Source organism: Protopterus annectens, chromosome 13.part0 (assembly GCF_019279795.1).
Source record: "Protopterus annectens isolate FY-2018-M chromosome 13.part0, PAN1.0, whole genome shotgun sequence".
In the NCBI taxonomy this organism is placed as follows: domain Eukaryota; kingdom Metazoa; phylum Chordata; order Ceratodontiformes; family Protopteridae; genus Protopterus; species Protopterus annectens.
The window spans coordinates 533648360-533668189 of NC_056747.1; the positions used below are offsets into that span (position 1 = coordinate 533648360).

The window sequence follows — 19830 nt, forward strand, 5'->3', positions numbered from 1 at the left end:
CTAGAGAACCAAGTCTTTGAATTTCTTGAAAATCCCAGTTGTTTCTTCTATAGTACTTCTTTAATCTTCACAAATGTTTGAAATGTCTGTGTAGCACCAAATAGCAAAAACAAGTAACAAGTTGGTTGGTCAATCCAATGCAATAAAATGTCCAAAAATGATGACCAAATGCTACAAGCTAAAAGAACTTCTTTAGCACCAAATAGCGGCATAACCGAACAGTATCCCATGTGGCGTGTGAATGCATTCCTTGATTGACATGACAAGTTATGGATCAGTAAGCTGTACATAATCAAGCAGAGTGTTGTTTTAAAGTTGCATTAAATTTTTGATGGGTGCTACAAAGCCAATACACAGCTTGGCAAAAAAAAATGTTAACTACTAGTGAATGGTGATAAAAAAAGCTTTCGGGCAGTGGCAATAGCTGTGTGATTCTTCCCGGTGTGGAATCCCCTCAAACTATGCATTTTTTTGCCTTGCCTTCGCTTTCTCTATTTACTTCATCACTGCCTACTTTCTTGCTAGATTAACCTACCTTAGCAGAAATGTCTCAGTTTTAATACCACTAATACTTTTGGGGAAAGAATTTAACTTTGGTAGAGTTATTTTTTGCCAGAATACTGCCAAAAATTTCCTTTCAAGTGAAACTCAAATTCCTGACAGTCCTTTTACAAACAGTGCATTATTTTTAGACATCTATGCTAAGTGAAACCCCAGATTCTGCTCTGTTTTGCATAGTATGACTGAAAGCCTGTTCTTGAAGAAATCGGGCATCTTCTTTTATTATTTTTATTGCTTATACTCACCGTCATTCCTTTTCCTTCATTGTTTTACTACTCCATTGTTTAGAGTGGGTTACTAGGTTAGGCATGAAAAGACTTCTACTCTGTAGCAGCATGATACTGCCTCTGTTCTCCTCTGTTCATAAAATGTCCCATCGCCTGTGTCTTTCAAACCCATTGCACTTTGGGTTGCTATTCCCAATATCCTGGTGCAGCAGGTTAATTTTAAGCAGAGCTGGAAGGTAGACGGAATGGGAAGTCCAAAGTATCACAATGCTACTGCAAGGAGAAAGAAAGAGAGAGAATGTTTGCATCTGGTTTGTGCCTTAAACCTGATGGTGGGTGTGCACTGGGTATTGAGGAAGCCATCCCCACACATCCATGGTGACAAAATTATCTAAATTGTGCTCAACACACCAAGTGATAAAGCTTCTTGTTAACAGTTCTGGTCTGCACCAGAAAGAAAGGTAGTGTGGACCGCCAGCATGTCTCCAATGATCCCCCACCACCTCCATTGAGAGACGGGTGAATATACGCTGCCTCACTGTCTCTGTCAACCCTGCAAAGGGTCTTCTAACATATGGGATGCTAATAATACCCCAGTTATATGGTATGTAATTAAGGCTTTATCCTCGCATCATACAGCTGATCACTTCATAATTGTATTATTCCAAGGATCTTCTTCCTCATTTTTAAATATTTTGCATGCTCTTTCACAGTTCAATGGCTTACCATACAGTCTGCAAATCATTCTTTATTTGTTAACTGGATAAGGCTGCTTAGCACTACTGTCCCATTTTAAGGCAATCTTATATCACTTTCTGGATAAGTGACTTGCTCATGATGAACTCAGACACCTTACTGCAGAATGCTCTTCTGCAAATCATATTTTAATACCTCTTGCTTCTGCATATACTGTCATCTCGTGCCCCTTTTATGTACTTCTGTTTTGGTAACACCTGGAAACCTGATACCCACATCCTACGCTTTTAATTATATTGGTTGGCTTCTACATATCTTTGGGTCATACCCCTTGTCTATTGTGTATACATGCGCATTCATTTTCCTAATATGTCTCATTCCTTATGCCCCCTGAATATAAATATACCTTTATGTCCTTTCCAAAAATTCAGTGACTGCCACAGAGCTTACTAAAAACATTCTTTTGTTATGCCCTGTCCACCACACTTTCAATGTCGCTGCACATAACTGCATTACTCCTTGTGTAAATCCAGACTTGTGCATCACTGGATACCTTTACATTACATACAATGACTCCCTATGAATATTTTCATATTACTCCTGCCTGCATTCATATATTCATGTTTATTGCATATCCTATCAGTTCATTTTCCATGTCTATACCTCAATATCAACTACACATTTCCTGCTCAGTATATACATATTCAAATGTTCATACATCTTGCATATCTATATGCAACTCCTGTGCAGACCCATATTTTTATGGGCCTATGTTTGTCTTCCTATCATTCCCAAGCTCTTTGTACATTTTAGAACCTTTGCTTCCCCCTGTAATTGTACCAATCTTGTTTTTATCTAGGTCATCTTCTTAGGAATTTATATAGCCGACTGAGTCATGAGTCTTTGATTTATAATCTGAAAAATAAACTTAGTCAAGTTAAAAGATGGCTCCGTTAGTCTGAGATCACCATGTTGGCTTCCTGCTATTTATTGGTCATGGAGTTGGTTATTTAAGATTTAATGGGTAGGAAGCATCACCCTACTGCTTTGCTTGGCAAAGGTTGTTTACATGCCTAAATACAAATACTAATTCTTGAAAGATGATTTGCAAAACCACAGCTTTGGGAGTTGCACTAGTTCCACATACATAACGTTTCATATGCCCAGTTTAGAACTTTTTAAAATTACCCATGTGTGGTATTGTGTCACTGGTAATCATTTGTTGTCCTTATTTTATACCTATTTGTGTAGGTTTCCTGCATAGTTTCCTGTAATTATATGTTACATCACACATACACCATCTGCTTTGAGTTACTGAAGGTGATCTTTCCATGTGCAGCCATGACCATGTGAGATGAATGCTTAATTTATTAAGGAACATTTTTTTTTTTGCAGGAAGACTGAGCCACATGCACCCTCCTATTGTGGGCCCTCCACACACAATCTTTACATATACTATGAGGTTATACCACCACTGATAAAAGAGAAATAGTTATTTTTTTCTTTGACTCAGTACAACCTAAAACATGGTATATCTATGACCTTGTAGACAGTATATTTAAAGATCAGGGGTGTGGGGATGAACCCCAGCATCAAGGTGTGCCATTTCCCTACAACAGTGATTTAAACTCAGCTGCATGTCGTGTTCTAATGTAGCGGTCACCTGCCATAGAGGGGGTGTGTGTGGCTGGTATCAGATGACTGTGCTTTGCATTCATAACATAGCGTCCCATCTACCCTTACTTTTTCAGCATTTACTCATATTTTAGTACTGCATGCACATATTTAATGTTCTCCTTACCCCTATTTTTACTGCTTACTATAAAGCCATTCAGTGTGCCTGTTACATGCACTGCGCTGTGCTTATTTACAGCTGCGTGGTGAAAGATTAAATGCCACATTTGTTACATAGACTGACACTTGTCAGACTGTTGGCTACCTTACGACTAACACTGTCTAGAAAGTAAAAGTATGGGGCAGATAATGGAGAATTAGTGCCAAGAAAGAAAAAGCCATTTTACTGTTCCATTTCAAATGTCTTTCCCTCATCAGCATTACTGTCCTTTCTACCTACAGGATTCTGTTAGACTTTCCACCCACTGTGATATTTGTTTCTTTACAAACTAACAAAGCTAACTTCAATTCTCAGCTTAGCTTATCTGTTGAGTAGCCTGCCTTCTGCACATATGAGAACCTATCACAATGAGGTCCTAGTACTTCCTGTTAACAGGTGATCACTGGACTTTATGATGGTTTACCAACCAGTCAAACCAGGACATGGACAGAATGCATCTATCACTTCATGATATCAGCAGCTTCACATCCTCTTGCTAAGGTTCTCCTACTTAATCAAAACTGACAGAAATGAAGCAAAAATTTAATTGTATTCAAAGGAAAACCTCACGTAGCACAATGCCTTGTTAAAAAATGATATCATTTATGTTATTTACTTATTTCATTATGAATTTAACTGGGGTAGAGCTCAGATTCATTGGACCTATTACAGTCTCAGCCCGGGGAAAACACAATAGTTACATGACACTGTGTACATAACCAACAAAAAACAATATATACTCCTATATTATACACAAAGTGAAAAGTCAGTTGGCTTGAGGGTATAAAGGAAATGGATAAATAATATTATATACATGCATTACATACAGAGTGGAAATCAAAACTGGCATGCTGAAAGAATCACAAATAGAGCCACAGCAAGGTATGTTGATGGAAGAGGGGAATAACGAGGTCAAGTTATATTTTCTTTTATTTCTGACTGAAAGAAAGCTCTAAGAAAAGAAGGGAGAGATTCCCAGAGTTTGGGACCGAGGACTGAGAAAGCACGGTCTGTATAATGAAGCCTAGTTTGGAAGAGAAGATGTGAGTGTTTAATATCTCTAACGTTGTATGTTGGTGTATCTCTAAATAGTCTGGAAGATGGTGGGGAGAAAGTGTCATTTTGAGATGTTTAGTTCAGAGGCAAGTAGGAAGTCAGAACGTTGTTTCACAGGTAGCCAGCTAGCTTTTTCAATGGTTGTGTAGTGGCGTTCATTTCATGGGGAGAAAATGATGAATCTGCAAATGGTATCTGAAATGGACAATGCTGGATATATATTTTTTTTCAAAGCTGCAGCAATTAGAGAGAGAGAAAATACTTTAGCTGAGCCAGTAAGATACCTTTAACTATGGCATTTCTACAAGGTCTGGCTATAAAAGGAGAGATCTGTTAGACTAGAATAGGAGAGAGACAGAGTTGATTTTTGTGTGTGTAGTCTAGGTGAAGTTAGAAATTTAGGAAGGGGTCTAACCAAATTCTTAGCTATTTGAATGAAGTGACATTTTCAACAGTGTTATTGAGATGATCAATGATTTTTAGTAAACTTTTGCCTAGTGCCAAAAAGCATTGTTTTTGCTTTAGAGTTGTTTAGTAGCAATTGTTTATCACTGACCCACTAAATAATGGAATGAAAATCAGCCTGAAGTTCAGGAGTGGTTGGAGCAGAACAGCACCGTGTCATTAGCATAAAGCAGGAGAGGAAGACAGGTAAGTCAAAAGGAAGTTTGTTAATGCAGACACAAGAGAGGAAAGCTGCCAGAATAGATCCTTGAGGGGCACCTTTCTGGAGAGGGACTGATGCAGAGGTTGATAAACAGAAATTTACTGAAAACTGAGAGAGGTAGTTTTTGAACCAGAGCAGTGTGTCAACACTAATACCTATTTCAGTGAGACGGTCTAGGAGAAATGAGTGAACACCACCACCAGAGGCTCTGATAATGTCAAAAATGGCTCCAGAAATTAGGCCTTTGTCCATTTCAAGAAGAATGTTGTCTCTGAGTGCCAGATAGCTGTGGATGTACTGTTATCAGACCAAAAGCCAAGTTGCTTTTGAGAGAGAAGGTGGTATTGACTTGATGTATTGAGTGAGTTGCAATTAAAGTAATTTTTCCAGAATCTTTCTTAGGGTTAGGAGATTATAAGTGGTCCGAAAAGGTGATGGATTGTACAGACTGGATTTCTTAGGTTAGGTTTCACAATGGCACTCTTTCAGATATTAGGCACAATATTATGTGTACTACACATGTTGTGGATATGGTGCTACATGGTTAAGACATTATCTTTACATTGATAAATAAACCATGGATGAAGGTGTCACCACCAGGTGGGTGGGGGATGGGAAGGGGGCTATCAAGTTTAATCAGTTCAAGTAGAGGGTAGAAGAATTATTCTAACAGAGTCATGGACTGTTGCTAGGCTAACGACCCAAGGGGCATTTCTAAGCCAAGTTTTCCTAAAAGAATAATGATGTTCTGTATCCAAATAGGACATTGAGGCCCAGGCATTTATAAGCTACCTCTGTCCATAAGGGACACAGGTGCCAGGCCCAGTGTAAATCTTCTACTCCCCATCCACTTGTCTAGGTTGCATGTAAACTGGGTAATACACAAAGTCCGCTTCACATGGATGGGAAGCCTGTTCTTTAAGGAGAGGCAGTCTCTGGGACACATCTGTCTCTCTAACATGTTCTGTTTAAGTCACAGACAACATTCAGGTCAATAGACCTTGTATTTCTGGTACTCTGACTTGTGAATATGTAGGAGATTCATAAGTGTGGGGTTTGCGGAGCCTTGTAAGCCAGGCGTGGCTCTCCCCTCAGTAACCTATAAGAGACTGAGTAGAGGAAAACAGATTTAAGGATCTCTGCATAAGACAGGTTTGTTGCACCTTGTATTCTTTTTTTTTTTTTAAGGAACCTCTAAGGCTGCACTAGTTGCTGCATATGCCTGTTCATGTACAAACCAAAGGGAGCATTGTATTCTATGACTGGTCTGATAAGGGCAGAGTACAGTGGGATAATGACCTCTCTGGACCTAGATGCCATGCCCTTGCTTATAAGTTGTGCAACATAAAAGGATTTCCTCACCATTGTGGCCAAGTGGTGGTCTAAGATGTATGGTTGTCTAAAGAGGCAGAAGTGCAAATCAAGAAATAAACATGCAGAAATACACAAGTGTGAACATTACATGAAGACATGAGAAAGAAAGAAAGAAAGAAAGAATGAATGAAGTACTGCAGCCTAGAGTGGGAACAATGCAGACACTAAGGAAATAATACCAAAGTAAACTAAAAAAAGTGAAGAAATGTTTACATATTCCCCTTAAATAGAAAGTCCATGAGTGAGCAAGCTAGGGAGAGCACTTACAGTACAATAAGGTCAAGGGACTTAAAAACAGAGCAGAAAAAGAAGGATGGAGCCTTAATGCAATCTTCAAATACTTAAGGGGTTAAGAGATCTAGACAGCAACATTTTCAGAGTAAACGGCCAACTGAAAACATGGCAAAAAGTTTTCAAATGAGTAGATTTATGGGGTGTTCTCAAGATCATAATGCCAAAGAGGCAGTAGCAAATGAGTTGATTATATTGCCAGAATTCATAGTGAAAGACAAATCAGTAGCAAGTTTCAGCACTGTGGAATCACTATGTGGGCAAGGGGGAGGTTGGTATAAGGTACTGGAGACCACTAAACTTTAGGTCAACATGCAGATGAGCAAACAGGCATTATTTGCCTATAAACTTCAGTTTGCATGATTGTACTGCAGTTTCAAAGCAAACTGGTTACCTGTTAATTTCTCCTACTGTATAAACTCTCAGCCCTAGCTGTCAAACAGTTTTTGTGAATGTGACAACACTGGAAGGCCAAGGATTACCACATAAACGTAAAAAGGGTTGAAAGGAAGGGTACTATTCCATTCAGTGATTAGCTCAGTATCACACAGAAGGCAAATAGGGACTGAGGGAAACAAATTCTGGACTACACAAAGCAGCTTGTTAATAGCTCATAAACTTAATCTTCTGTGCTAACTGCCAGACCACTCTAGATCCCACATGGAGATCATATAATGAAAGATACACTGGCAAGTGTGGTGTCATGCAGATGCATGCATACGGAACAAGATCATTTGTTGTTAAAGTCATAGTGGAGAACTGTAAAAAGGGGAAGAATTTCAATATGGCCTGGGCCTACTACAAAAAAGCATTTGATAGTATCCCACATTCATGTATAAGAGAATGCTTAAAAATGTACAAGATACACCCTACACTGATCGATTACATTACAGTGACCATGAAACAGTGGCAGACCACTTTGCAATTAAGCCATGATAAAGGACATATTATCCCAGGGATAAAAATCCAAAGAGCTATTCTGCCTTGCCCTTAATAAATTAAGCTAGTCACTTAACAGCTTAGGCCATGGCTATAATTTGGCTCCTAGAAAACAAAAGTGTAAAGACTTTGCTTCTCTGTCAATGATTTAAAACTGTATAACTCATCAGATGAGGAACTGAAAGCACAGCTGCAGGTTGTCAAAACTTTTCGGATGATGTAAGAATGTCATTTGGTCTTGATAAGTGTGCAAAAGCAACCTTTAAAGCAGGAAAACTGCACCACCAGGAAAACATCAGTTGGGGACAAGAACATGATATAAAAGAACTTGAGCAAGAGGGAGTGTATAAATATTTGGGAACTGATGAAGGATCAACAATAAAACATGAACATATGCAAATAAAACTTTGTAAGGAGCACTTCAGAAGACTTTAATCCTGAAAACAGCACTGACATCTAGGAACAAAATCCAAGCTATAAACCAATTTGCTCTTCCTGTCCTAACTTACAGTTTTGGAATGACTGACTGGCCCCAAAACGTGCTGAAGAGATTATATATGAAAACAATAAGGATGCTTCATGCTCACCAAATGATTTATAAAAAATCAGTGCATACCAAGATCATATATTCCCGGCTCCAAAGGAGGGATGGGCCACCTTGGAATTGATTATATGTATAGATCTCCAATCGTGGGACTTCACACACATCTTCTGACCTCACAAGACCCAAACATAGTGAAAGTTTTGAAACATGAGAATAAATCTAAAATGACTTCCCTACTTAGGCTAGCATAAGCATATTGGCGTCAAGCAGAAATGGAAATCAAACCACAAGTAGATAAAAATCAGGCAGCAACTCAATGTGACAGAAAAAAAAAGAGAAAGAAAGAATATAAGGTGAAGGACCAGATGAGAAGGAAAGAAATGTGGAAAAAGCAAAGCATAAATAGAGTTGCAAGTATAAAAAACTTCTGGAAGACCCTCATGTTGATCAGGAAAGAAACTTCTGGAAAACCCTCATGTTGATCAGGAAAGAATGCAGAAATGGTTAAGGAGAGGTGAATTTAAACCAAGAGATGAAAGGTTAATATTGGTGGTCCAAGAGTGGGCTACGTACACACTGGTTTACTAAGTCCATTGAAAATGTGGGAGAAACAGACAAATGTAGGTTTTGTAAAACAGAACTGTAAACAGCTGCACACCTCATGGCTGGCTGTGACATACTAAGGACTGAACACTGAAAGGCATAATAATGTGGAGAGACTGTTGCACTGGGGATTGTGCAAACATTATGGTACTGAAGTGGCTGAAAAACACTGGAAACATGAGTCACAAAGCATCATAGAAAATGAAGAAGTCTACATCACATGGGATCACCCATAGCCAACAGTTCAAAAGACGGATGCTAAAAAAACAGATTTAGTGGCCCAGGAAAAGAAAAGTAGCATTGATCATTGAAATCACCACACCCAGTAACTGCAGTGTCCTGTGTACAGAGAGAGACAAAGTCATAAAATATCAGGATTTGCAAGCAGAAATGAGAACGATGTGGAAGACAGATACCCAGGATAGTTAGTAGTAGGAACAACGGGTCTTGAGTCTACAATACTATTTAAATACACTACCAATACATGTAACTCTGTACGAACTGCAGGAGTCGTCATTACTGGGCACATTGTGGGTGCTGCGAAGAGCACTTTTGGCTGACATCAGAGAGTTAAACAATACTAATTTCATGCACTTTAATCATACTTTGACTTAGGACTGGGGTCTATTCCCATCATGGTATTAGAAACTCAAAAGATTTGGAGAAATTAAAGATGATGATATGAAAGATACATTGGCAAGTGTGGTTTCATGCAGACAGAAAGTGGACTTGACTGAACTAGTATGTATGCCTATATGCAAATAAAGCAAAAGCCTAAAACAGTAGGTAATTAAGGTGAAGGATGGAATGATGGTGTAGGAAGATGAGGTTCACGACAATGAAATACAGAATCATGCAGTTAATAGACAAGGACCCACAGGTCTCAAGGCTGATACAGACACAAACACTGTGTGCATGTATGGAAGATTTAACACTGTGTGCATGTGTGGAAGATTTTATATATATATGTATATATATATATATATATATATATATATATATATATATATATATATATATATATATATATATATATATACACACATATATACACACACAAGCTTACGCTATAGCAATGTCTGTATATTACATGCACACACAAATATATAAACTCTCACGCATCTATAGATATATATATATATATATATATATATATATGTATACACACACATGCATGAACATACATGCAACATGTACGGCATTATGTGTGTGTGTGTGTGTGTATATATATATATATATATATATATAGACACGCACACAGTAATATCTGTATATTACATGCACATACAAATACATATACTCAAACACACACACATATATATATATATATATATATATATATATAAAATATAATATACAGATGCATGTGTATGTATCTACATATTATGCAGATAGAACAGAAATGTACATCAATAGCTACATATTTACATGCAAGCACAGATCCGTACACACTCTCTCATGTACACACATATATAAACTATATAGATACATACACATACAGCACCAAGATGTACACACAACTATACACTTAGAGGAATGTGGGGAACTAAGTGGCGAGAAACAGATGGGAGACAAGAGCTACATTATCAGAAGGACTTACAGTTTTGGCTCATATCTTTTGCAGGAGTATTGTTAGCTTAAAACATATATGAATTAGGTGCTGTTGCTTATGTGACTACTTAGAGACAGTGGCAGGCTTTACACTGCATGCCAGTGATCACTTTTTCTTCAAGATGCTGCAGTGGCCATGGAGTAAAAATACTAAAGTTTCGGAATCTTTCTCCCCATGGGGCATGCGTTGTGACTCGCCTCTTGCAAAAAAAAATGTATTAAGATAATTGCATTTGCTTGTATTTTGCACAAGCTCAAGCATCCATAATGTAAGTTAGTGTAAACATGATTGTGTAATAGGAGTTATTTTTGCCATCATATCTTAAGGAGATGAAGTGGAACCTCAGTGTCCTCAACAGTGACAAGGCAATCAAAAAGTAGTAAATGTAGAGGGAATGATAAAATTACAGGATGAACAGTGAGGAGTGTTACTGCACCACTTATAAATTATTGATGAAACTGCACCTAAACCACTAACTGCAGGTTTGAAGTCCACTGTGTAATCCACAGCATGGAAAATACATGAAGGATGACCACTAAAGATTCTGTGCTTAAAGATTTGCAATGCAAGTTTAGAGATCTAAACCAGAATTCCATGGTGTCTAGGAGAGTGCCAGAGTCTATGAAGTTTATTATACTCTAAGAATCAATAAAATGAAATGAAGCAGAATCTTTCATAGGAAAGTTGCTCAAATGATAGCATTCACTATATTGGACTGATACTGATCAGATGGAACAGAATATATTTTCATGTAGAATTAAGCAGGTACACTTTGAATGGCTTTAAAGAAAGGCTGCATGTTGAAATAGTGTCACAAAGTCATGAAAGGTACAAAAAGGCGCTTAAAAGGCACATGGGCAACATCAGCAAGGAAGTGTAATAGAAAGCAGAGACAGGAAGTGTAATAGAAAGCAGAGACAATCAGTGTGTGTCTTGTGACACAGAAGGTATAGGGAAAATTAACTGACAACTTGGCAGTTTTCTTTGTGCTGTTAGCTGGATTATTTACAACATCTTTTATGCCTACAAATAATGTAACTTTCTTTTTGTGGTTCTTTACTCACATACACACATTCACAGATTAGCTGGCTGAAGTTGAAGGTAGGTCAGAAACAAGATGGTTAGCTACTCATATTTTAGCTATCAACTTTTTAATGTAAGTGGGAAGTAGGATGCATAAAAAACTCCATTGCAAGAATCACTACATACTAATTTAACTACAAAGATCCACTTACATTACACAGTGCCATGTTTCCATGTAAGAGGAACAGGGAAGCAGCACTTAAAACTGACACTCCCCCCAGAGAAGGAAACTGGAGACAACTGCTTCATCTTTCCCTATCAAAACATGCCTTCTAGGCCTTGGGCACAACATGAACTGATGTCAATGGAGGCAGAGGAAAAACCCTTGCCACTGTAATCCCTCTGACTTTTTGATTCACAGCATGGTGATTAGTGGCACTTTTTTGGAAAAATAATTGTACTTCATACACACAGATCAGCAGTAAAAGGGCACATTTTACAGTAACACAAGAAATGGGCAAGAATGTGAGTGACACCATCTGGATCTAATACATCATTTAATACAAACGTGCAGAGTGTAGTGGATTTGCAACACATGTTTTAAGACTGTTTAGGGGAGAAATGTCTGTTTCAATACTGTTATCCTTCAAAAGATGCTGTGTAATTTTCATCTCTTCTAATTAAGAGCAATGCTCAGGGAGTCAAATGTCACTTCACTCTTTTCAGATAAACTTGGTGCTGAAAAAAAGTAAATAAAAAGGTGAAACAATCTATTCATAATATATTGTTTTTGTTACTATGATTCATTTTTACTTTCACCATACCCAAGATTTATACTTCACAGATCTAATGTGTTCATTTTTCATTTTTTTTGTCCATGTTGTCAGGCCCAGCATACAAATTAGAAGTGGAGAGCAGCAGAGTAGAAACAACACATGATTTGAAACTACATACGAGTAGTTTAAAAAACACAGACACTACATTTTCAAGTCACAGGAGCCAAGTGAAACAACTACCTAGGATACTCCAACAGTCCATCAGTGTCAGTGTAAAATACTTGATAAGGGCAATAAATTAGAGAGAAACATCATCCTTAGGATTATGTAAGCATAGTAAAATACAGACAAGGTTATCAGAAATTTTGACCAATATGATGCCTGGATATTTTGGTTCTACCAATATGATCATGATCTTCAGAGCCACAACATAGAACTAAAGCCATTTTAAGCCCAAAAATGCAAGGGATAGATTTTCACAATGCAGCAAACATAAAACTGTAACACAAAGGTAAATAAACACCTTAAAAAGTCAGTGAGAGTCTACTTTCTTTTGCAAAATCATGTTGTTATCAAGGAAGAAGTAGGGAAACAAACAATTTCCTATGTTGGAACTGCAATACAATCTGTAGATTGTCAAATTATACAACATGGACATAAGCCAGTGCTGTAGAGTAGAGGCATAATGACCTGGTTGTGGCTCAGGTGACCCGGGTTCAACTAGCAGCTTGGATGCCTGAGGAGCTGGCAGGGAGGGATGGGCATGCCTTCTCAAGGGTGAGGGTAGATACCCTAGTAGAGGCTGGGGATACAATGGGGACACTGTCCAAAAGGAGAAAGGGGAAGGACTTTAGCTGAGATGCTTTTCACACCAACATGTCCCCACTGGAAAATGGAAGGCACAAGTTAGGAAAGTCCCATGGGCAGCACTGTAACATGGTTCTGACATACTGCGATCTTCTCATCGGCACTGACTTTAACCAGAGTTAGTGGGGGAGAAGCCAGGAGGGCATGCAGAGCCAACAAATTAGAGAAGCACCAAGATTCACTGATGGTCAACTCCACTGGATAAAAAAAATGCATAGTACTGAAATTAATGTTCTAAAAGAAGGTATTCCACATACTGCTGCAAAGTCCAGCTGAGAATTAAGGTTTTCAAGTTTTTAATTAGCTTTTAATCAGTACAGATAAGTTCACAGATTAGGGGAACCAAGGGGCTTTTCAGAAGAAAACGGTTTGAGGTTTAAAAAACAAAAAATAAAAAAATATGGCTTGCTGCTCTCTCAGATTGGTATTTTATTGCATGAATTACAGGAAATATATTTTCCTTTACAAATAATCAGGAACATTTAGACTAGATAATATAGTTCTGATGCAATATATAAAGGCACCTTACAGTGATCTGTACTGTCTGCTGTAATACTTTAACCAGCACAGCTTCACCGATTTATAAGAGTGGTACTATTTCTTCAGGAGGAAGGGGGAGTTATAATTTAGTGACAATGCAGTTTCAAATAATAACTGCATATGAACAATTTATTTTTTGCGGGAAGCAGACAACCGACTCAATGCAGATAACTATGCTTGCTGCTCCCCCGCTACTGCCATAATCAACTACTGAGTGGCTGCATGATGGGGGAATTAAGCAAATCCCCCCTTGCATTGCCCCATGTGGAAGAATCAGAAATTTTGGTAAACAGAGTAAAAATGCAGTCCTACACAACTGGGTCTTGAATACTTCACTGTCCCCAATTATCCTTTAAGAGAGTATCACATTTTCCAGCAGATATCTGTACTCTTTATAACCTTTTTAGGTAGCCTGGAGCACTTTCTTCATGCCAAAGCACTATGAAGTCCATCACAGTCTGCATATGCCACTGATAAATATTCAGGGCTTTTGGGTAAACTTCTCTACTAAGTAGGAAAGTACAGTTGAGTAAGTAAACTTACCATAAGTTTGTTTGAATGATCACACTCCTGCAGGAACCTTAGCTATATGGGCTATATCCTGCCCTAGGATATAATAGCCAGCCAGCTTCCAAAGCTGAAGGGCACATTCAATGTACTCAAGCCACTGAGACCTTGAGATGACTGGTCTGGGAACCAAGCCCTTCAGAGTTTTTGTGCCAACTAAAAGTGGGAGGTTAGAGCCTTGAAAGAGGTCAACATTAGGTATATAAAAAAGTGTCCCCACTCTGGCAAACAAAAAAACGAAGTGATCTAAGCCATCACTTCATCTAAACATGAACAGCTCAAAAAGTGATCTAATAGTGCTTCATCCACTTGACCTAATGCTAGTCTGCACTACATACTAATACTTACAACCAGAAATGTAGGTAGCCCTCGAGACCCCCTCAACATTACGTTGAAGACCAAAAAATAAATTAAAATAAACAAACAAGGGCCTTTTATTTAAACTGTAGCAGTGTAGCAAATGGTTTGCTTCTAGTTTAACAAGCAGCTTGCTACACATAAGCCATAACTGAAAATGCACTGGCAGCATTCATTTTTGAATGCCAGTAATGAAGTAATCCCATGGAATACTAAAGTGTTTTAGCAACTGCATTACCAGAGAAAACACTACGGCAAATTCACTTGAACAATTTTTTTGCTGAAAAATCACTTTGCAACATAACAGGTTACATAAAACTGTCGATGTTTAGAAACAATAACTGCCCTACCTATGTAACCTCTATATTGAACCTCTTTGTCTGTTAATCACCAAAAAAACCTTTTTATCGGATTCCCACCCTCTTCAATAGTAAAATTCCATTCTCAGCCTTTGCTGATGACCTTATCCTCTAATACTCCATCCCCAATTTTGACCTTCCAAAAATACTAGACTTCATAGATAAATACTCGAAATTCTCCAACTATAAACTATACTTAGAGAAATCAACCATTTTCCCCTGAACCCTTTTTGTCGACTGCCCACCCCCCTCTCAAATCAAAATTAATGATTCTCTACAGTATGTTTGTATTTCCTTTCACCAACACCCCATCCAAAGCTATTCAAATAATATCTTCAAACTACAATCTAACATCCAAAAAGATTTGAACAGATGGGCAAAATTACACCTCCCACTTCTCACCAAAGCTGCTGTAATCAAAATGAACATTCTACCTCATCTACTTTAAGTTTTCAAAGCATGTAACATAATTCACAACATTTTTTCACACATCTTTCTCCAAATTCCTATCATCATCTTTTGGCTGTTCCCGTTAGAGGTCGCCACAGCGGATCATCTGTTTACATTTCTTCCTGTCCTCTGCATCTTGCTCTGTCACACCAACCAGCTGCATGCCCTCTCTAACCACATCCATAAACCTTATCTTAGGCCTTCCTCTTTTCCGGTTACCTGGTAGCTTCATCCTTAGCATCCTTTTCTCAATATACTCAGCATCCCTCCTCAGCACATGTCCAAACCAATGTAATCTTGCGCCTCTGGCTTTGTCTCCAAACCTTCCAGCCTGGGCTGACCCTCTAATATACTTATTCCTAATCCTGTCCACCCTCGTTACACCCAGTGCAAATCTTAACATCTTTAACTCTTCCTATAGTCCCCCAAATCAATTAAAATTAGCTGTAATAGACTAACTCTCCCAAAAGACAAGGGTGGTTTAAGTCTACCTGATTTAAAACTTTATTACGGTATTATCAATGGTAACAATATAGTAACAATATCTGATTATGCTCCCAATTCATCTACCTGGTCTCCTACATGGGTAAAATTATACTATAACTATACGAAAACATTCAGCTTTAACCTCAAAGCTCTCCCCTTTATGAATACAGAAAACCTTAAAAACTTCAAATTACTATCAAACATTAAACATAAAATAACTATTCTTCAGAAGATTTTCAAATCTCTAAAACTGTCCATTGCTTTTAATACCCTGCAACCATACCACCTCAACTCCAACCTTAGATTGAACAAAATGATCTACCGGGATAAATACCCCCTTATCAGAGAGTTAACTACAGCAGATCTCTTTCCTCTCCGAAATTATTCACTATCCGAAATAAGACTACACATGTCTCTACCCAAAAGTTATACAATTATCTTGAGACAAATCTTTGAACTCTGTCATACCTTGGAAGACACTTCTCTAAATCTAAATATTAAAGCCTGCAAATCCATATGGAACTTCCTCTTACTTAAGAAAATTATTTCTAATTCATACAAACGTATTCTTTCTATCTGAACCCAAAATTATCAAATGTTTTCAAACTAAAAGACCAAGATCCCTCCATTACCTCTAACCAAATCGCCCCCAAACTATTCAACTCTCCTTGAAACTTAATGCCCTTAAAAAACGTAACTATACCCAACTTATGATCTTAAACAACGCATACCTCACTCCTGCCATACTTTCTAAAATCTATCCCTTCTCCTCCTCTCCCCTCTGTCTCCACTGTACCAATCACAATGCTGACCTGCTCCATATTTGCTCTTATAGACTCTGGTGCTCCCTTAGGGTACAAATGGAAAAACCGGATATGAAAAAACTTTGTTCTGGAAATTCGCAATATTACATATCCCCTCTACAGGATTATCCAAACTTCAGACTCGTATTTTAATAATACTCTTTTCTCTTGTCAAACTTTTTATCACCCTTAAATGGAAGGATGGGTCTCTACTCACTTGGAATGGATTTAAACAACTTGCTACCAAACACTTACTTGCCCACAAATATCTGAAATACATCCAAAGACTTGGTACACACTTCACTGAATATTGGGATACTTTATTCGATATCCTTCTAGCCTAATCTCTGTCAACTTATCTATTCTGTTGGACATAAGGCGTATCTGTAGTTATTTGTTGTATACAAGTCTATATTTCTTTTGTTTTGGTTGTGCATTGTCTGTTCCATTTTGTTTTGCATTATTAAAAATTGCTAATAAAAAGATTTAAAAAAAAAAAAAAGAAACCATGACTGCTGGCGTGGTTTGTATTTGTGCTCCAGCAGTGATTTACTGTGTGTACAGCATTTTCTCTTTTTTCTGTGGTTGTACATGTGTAGTTAGTATATTTAAGGGTTTAACCCCCCCCCCCCACACACACACACAGACATTAGGTTTGCAGGGAAGGTTAGTCCTTACAAAAAACACCCACAACCATCTCAGGTATATTTGCTCTACACAAATTGTCTGTGACTTTATACTGTATGAAATGAGTTTTCAGAGAACTGAGTATTCAGTGAATTTGCAATACTGATTTCTCTTTTTCACCAAAATAATATTCAATGGAAAGACATTTATTTAAACATTTGTTTACCAGGAAAGTCAGACTTGGAACGAAGCCAATTTTCAGTGGAGCCCCAAGGAGAAATACTCCAGGAGCAAGTCTTTGTGACATGAGAGGAAACTGGTGTACCTGGAGCAAACCCACATGAACACAGGGAGGACATGCAGACTTCGCAAAGAATGCACCTCAGCTGATAATCGAACTGAAGAACCTCTTCCTGTGAGGTTACAACCCAACCGCTGTACCACTGAGCCGTCCATAGACACACACACACATATTATATATATACACACACACACACAGCTACAAGCTTGTGACACCACTTCACAGAGGGCACTATCCTGTCAAAATGCCAAGTCCTGTGTCATCAGGAAATCCTGCCTGCCATTTTCCATATGTAGATACCAACTAGAATGATACTCAAGCCTCAATGCACCCACTAATGTAGGGGATATTGTCCCCGCCATCCCTAGTACTTATTCTCAATCTGAGCTCATGTAGCTTTGGAGGATGGGGGGGGGGCACATTCTTGGAGTGAGAATAACTATGTAGTAGAGGCGTGGGGGTTCTGGTGCTGCAAGCTGGTCAGTCAGTCTACCAATGTTATATTTACTAAGTTTTATAACAACTGGATATGCTCTTATATTGACAAATCTTGATGCCTGGAATGCATTACACCAGAGTAGTCACTTACAATGGCAGCAACTCTTTTGGAATTGGGCCCATTAACTGCATCACTTATTTAGAATGCCACTCACCCTAGTATTTTACATCTTTATCTGTTTTACTCAAACTGCAACTCTGTATACCACAAGAAAAAAAAAAAAAACATGCAAAACAAATAAGCAACATTAAATTTTAATGTTTCCCCTCTCAATGAAAAGCAGCACAGTACTCTTTTGTGATGCAGTACTGGAAGTAAAAACTATTCCCAAGCATAACTGACACTGAGGAGTGTTTAGCTACATATTGCTATGTTCTGGGAAGATTTACTCATGGCGATTTCCATTTTTACACTATGAAACAATGTTGGTGTGCTTGATTACCATAATTATTTACACTATACAGTATCAAAACTGCCAGTCATTTTCAGGTTAAACCCTTTATTTTACTTCAGCTAAAAATAAATAAATAAAGGCATCACGAAGTTGAAGGTTTTGTTGAATAAACAAGTGTTTTTTTTTTTTTTTTTTTTTTTTTATAAATTTCAGGTCAGCACTTACAATGGATGGAGCATACTTGTACTTTCCAAGTAACTAGTTCTTTAGTGGGGCTACTTTTTGTCCAAAGCTTGAAAATATTGATAAAAACAAATAAATCTTTTCCAACATTGTTTAAAACTTTTTTGTTGGTTTGCAAGTACTGAAAACAATTACAGGGGCCACTGCCATTTCTGAGTGCAGTATTGCCTTTCAAGGAGGATGCTACAGGACAATGCCCCTTTCTATGGTGGGGAGACCCTCGAACTTCAGTGTCGGACATCACAATATTCCTGGCTGGTTTGTTATTACCTAATAATGCCTAACATGCAAGGCACTATTGCTTACTCCAATTGATTTACTTGCATAACTTTTATAGCTATTGAGTGGAAAAAAAAACAGCTTAGCAAAGCCTAAGAAGAAAATATCTAAGACTGATATATAAAATGGAAAACTTTAAAATTATGCAAAATATACAGATAACACTGCTGTACTAAAATATCACAATGAATATTCTATATGGTAAGTCATATATACTTTTTGAACATTTTTTGCAGTGATACAACTGATATGAGGCAAGAATCCATAAAGTACAATTGTGTGAGGTACACATCGGTTAATATAAGAACAACAGAATCATTACTACAAGAAATATTTATATGATTGGTAATTAGTTGTAAGTAGCATCCTTCCTCTATACAGACTTTTTCAGGAGGAGCCTGATATCCGTGGGGGACACTGGCATATGAATGCAGTGTCATGCCATGGCAATTAGGCAGCAGCAAGAGACTGCACTACATGCTGTACTCTGTACTTTCTCTTTTGTCTGCCCAAGAAAAGTCATACATAGCTATTGTACCTACAAATAGTACAGTAGAAAGCTACAAGGACATTTGAAAACTAAAATAGTAATAATAAAAACTAAAGCAAATATATTATTATTCAGCATATCTCTTTCTGTACAGTGTCTTACTGATTAAGGACAACTGTATGAAAAATAGGTAAAAAATATAAAACACAAAAACAAAAAAAATATATCAAACAAATGACCCCATGACAACACAGCTCAGTAACAATATACACTAAGCCAGAAGACCCAATACAACCACTGCAAGTTGAAGGAGGGAAACAACCCATTCAGTGATCTATTTGAACATCTGACGTTAGCGTGAGTAC

The 19830-nt window shown here is 37.8% G+C and overlaps 1 protein-coding gene across 1 annotated transcript in view; it reads right to left on the minus strand.

Moving 5' to 3' along the window:
• Nucleotides 1-11967: 11967 nt before the first annotated feature.
• ABHD11 (abhydrolase domain containing 11) overlaps nt 11968-19830 on the minus strand; it is a 554138-nt gene continuing 546275 nt past the window's right edge. Inside the window, exon 6 of the mRNA XM_044054160.1 lies at nt 11968-12165. Coding sequence (XP_043910095.1) covers nt 12150-12165 — 16 coding nt within the window. The 3' untranslated portion in view covers nt 11968-12149. The remainder of the gene's footprint in view (nt 12166-19830) is intronic.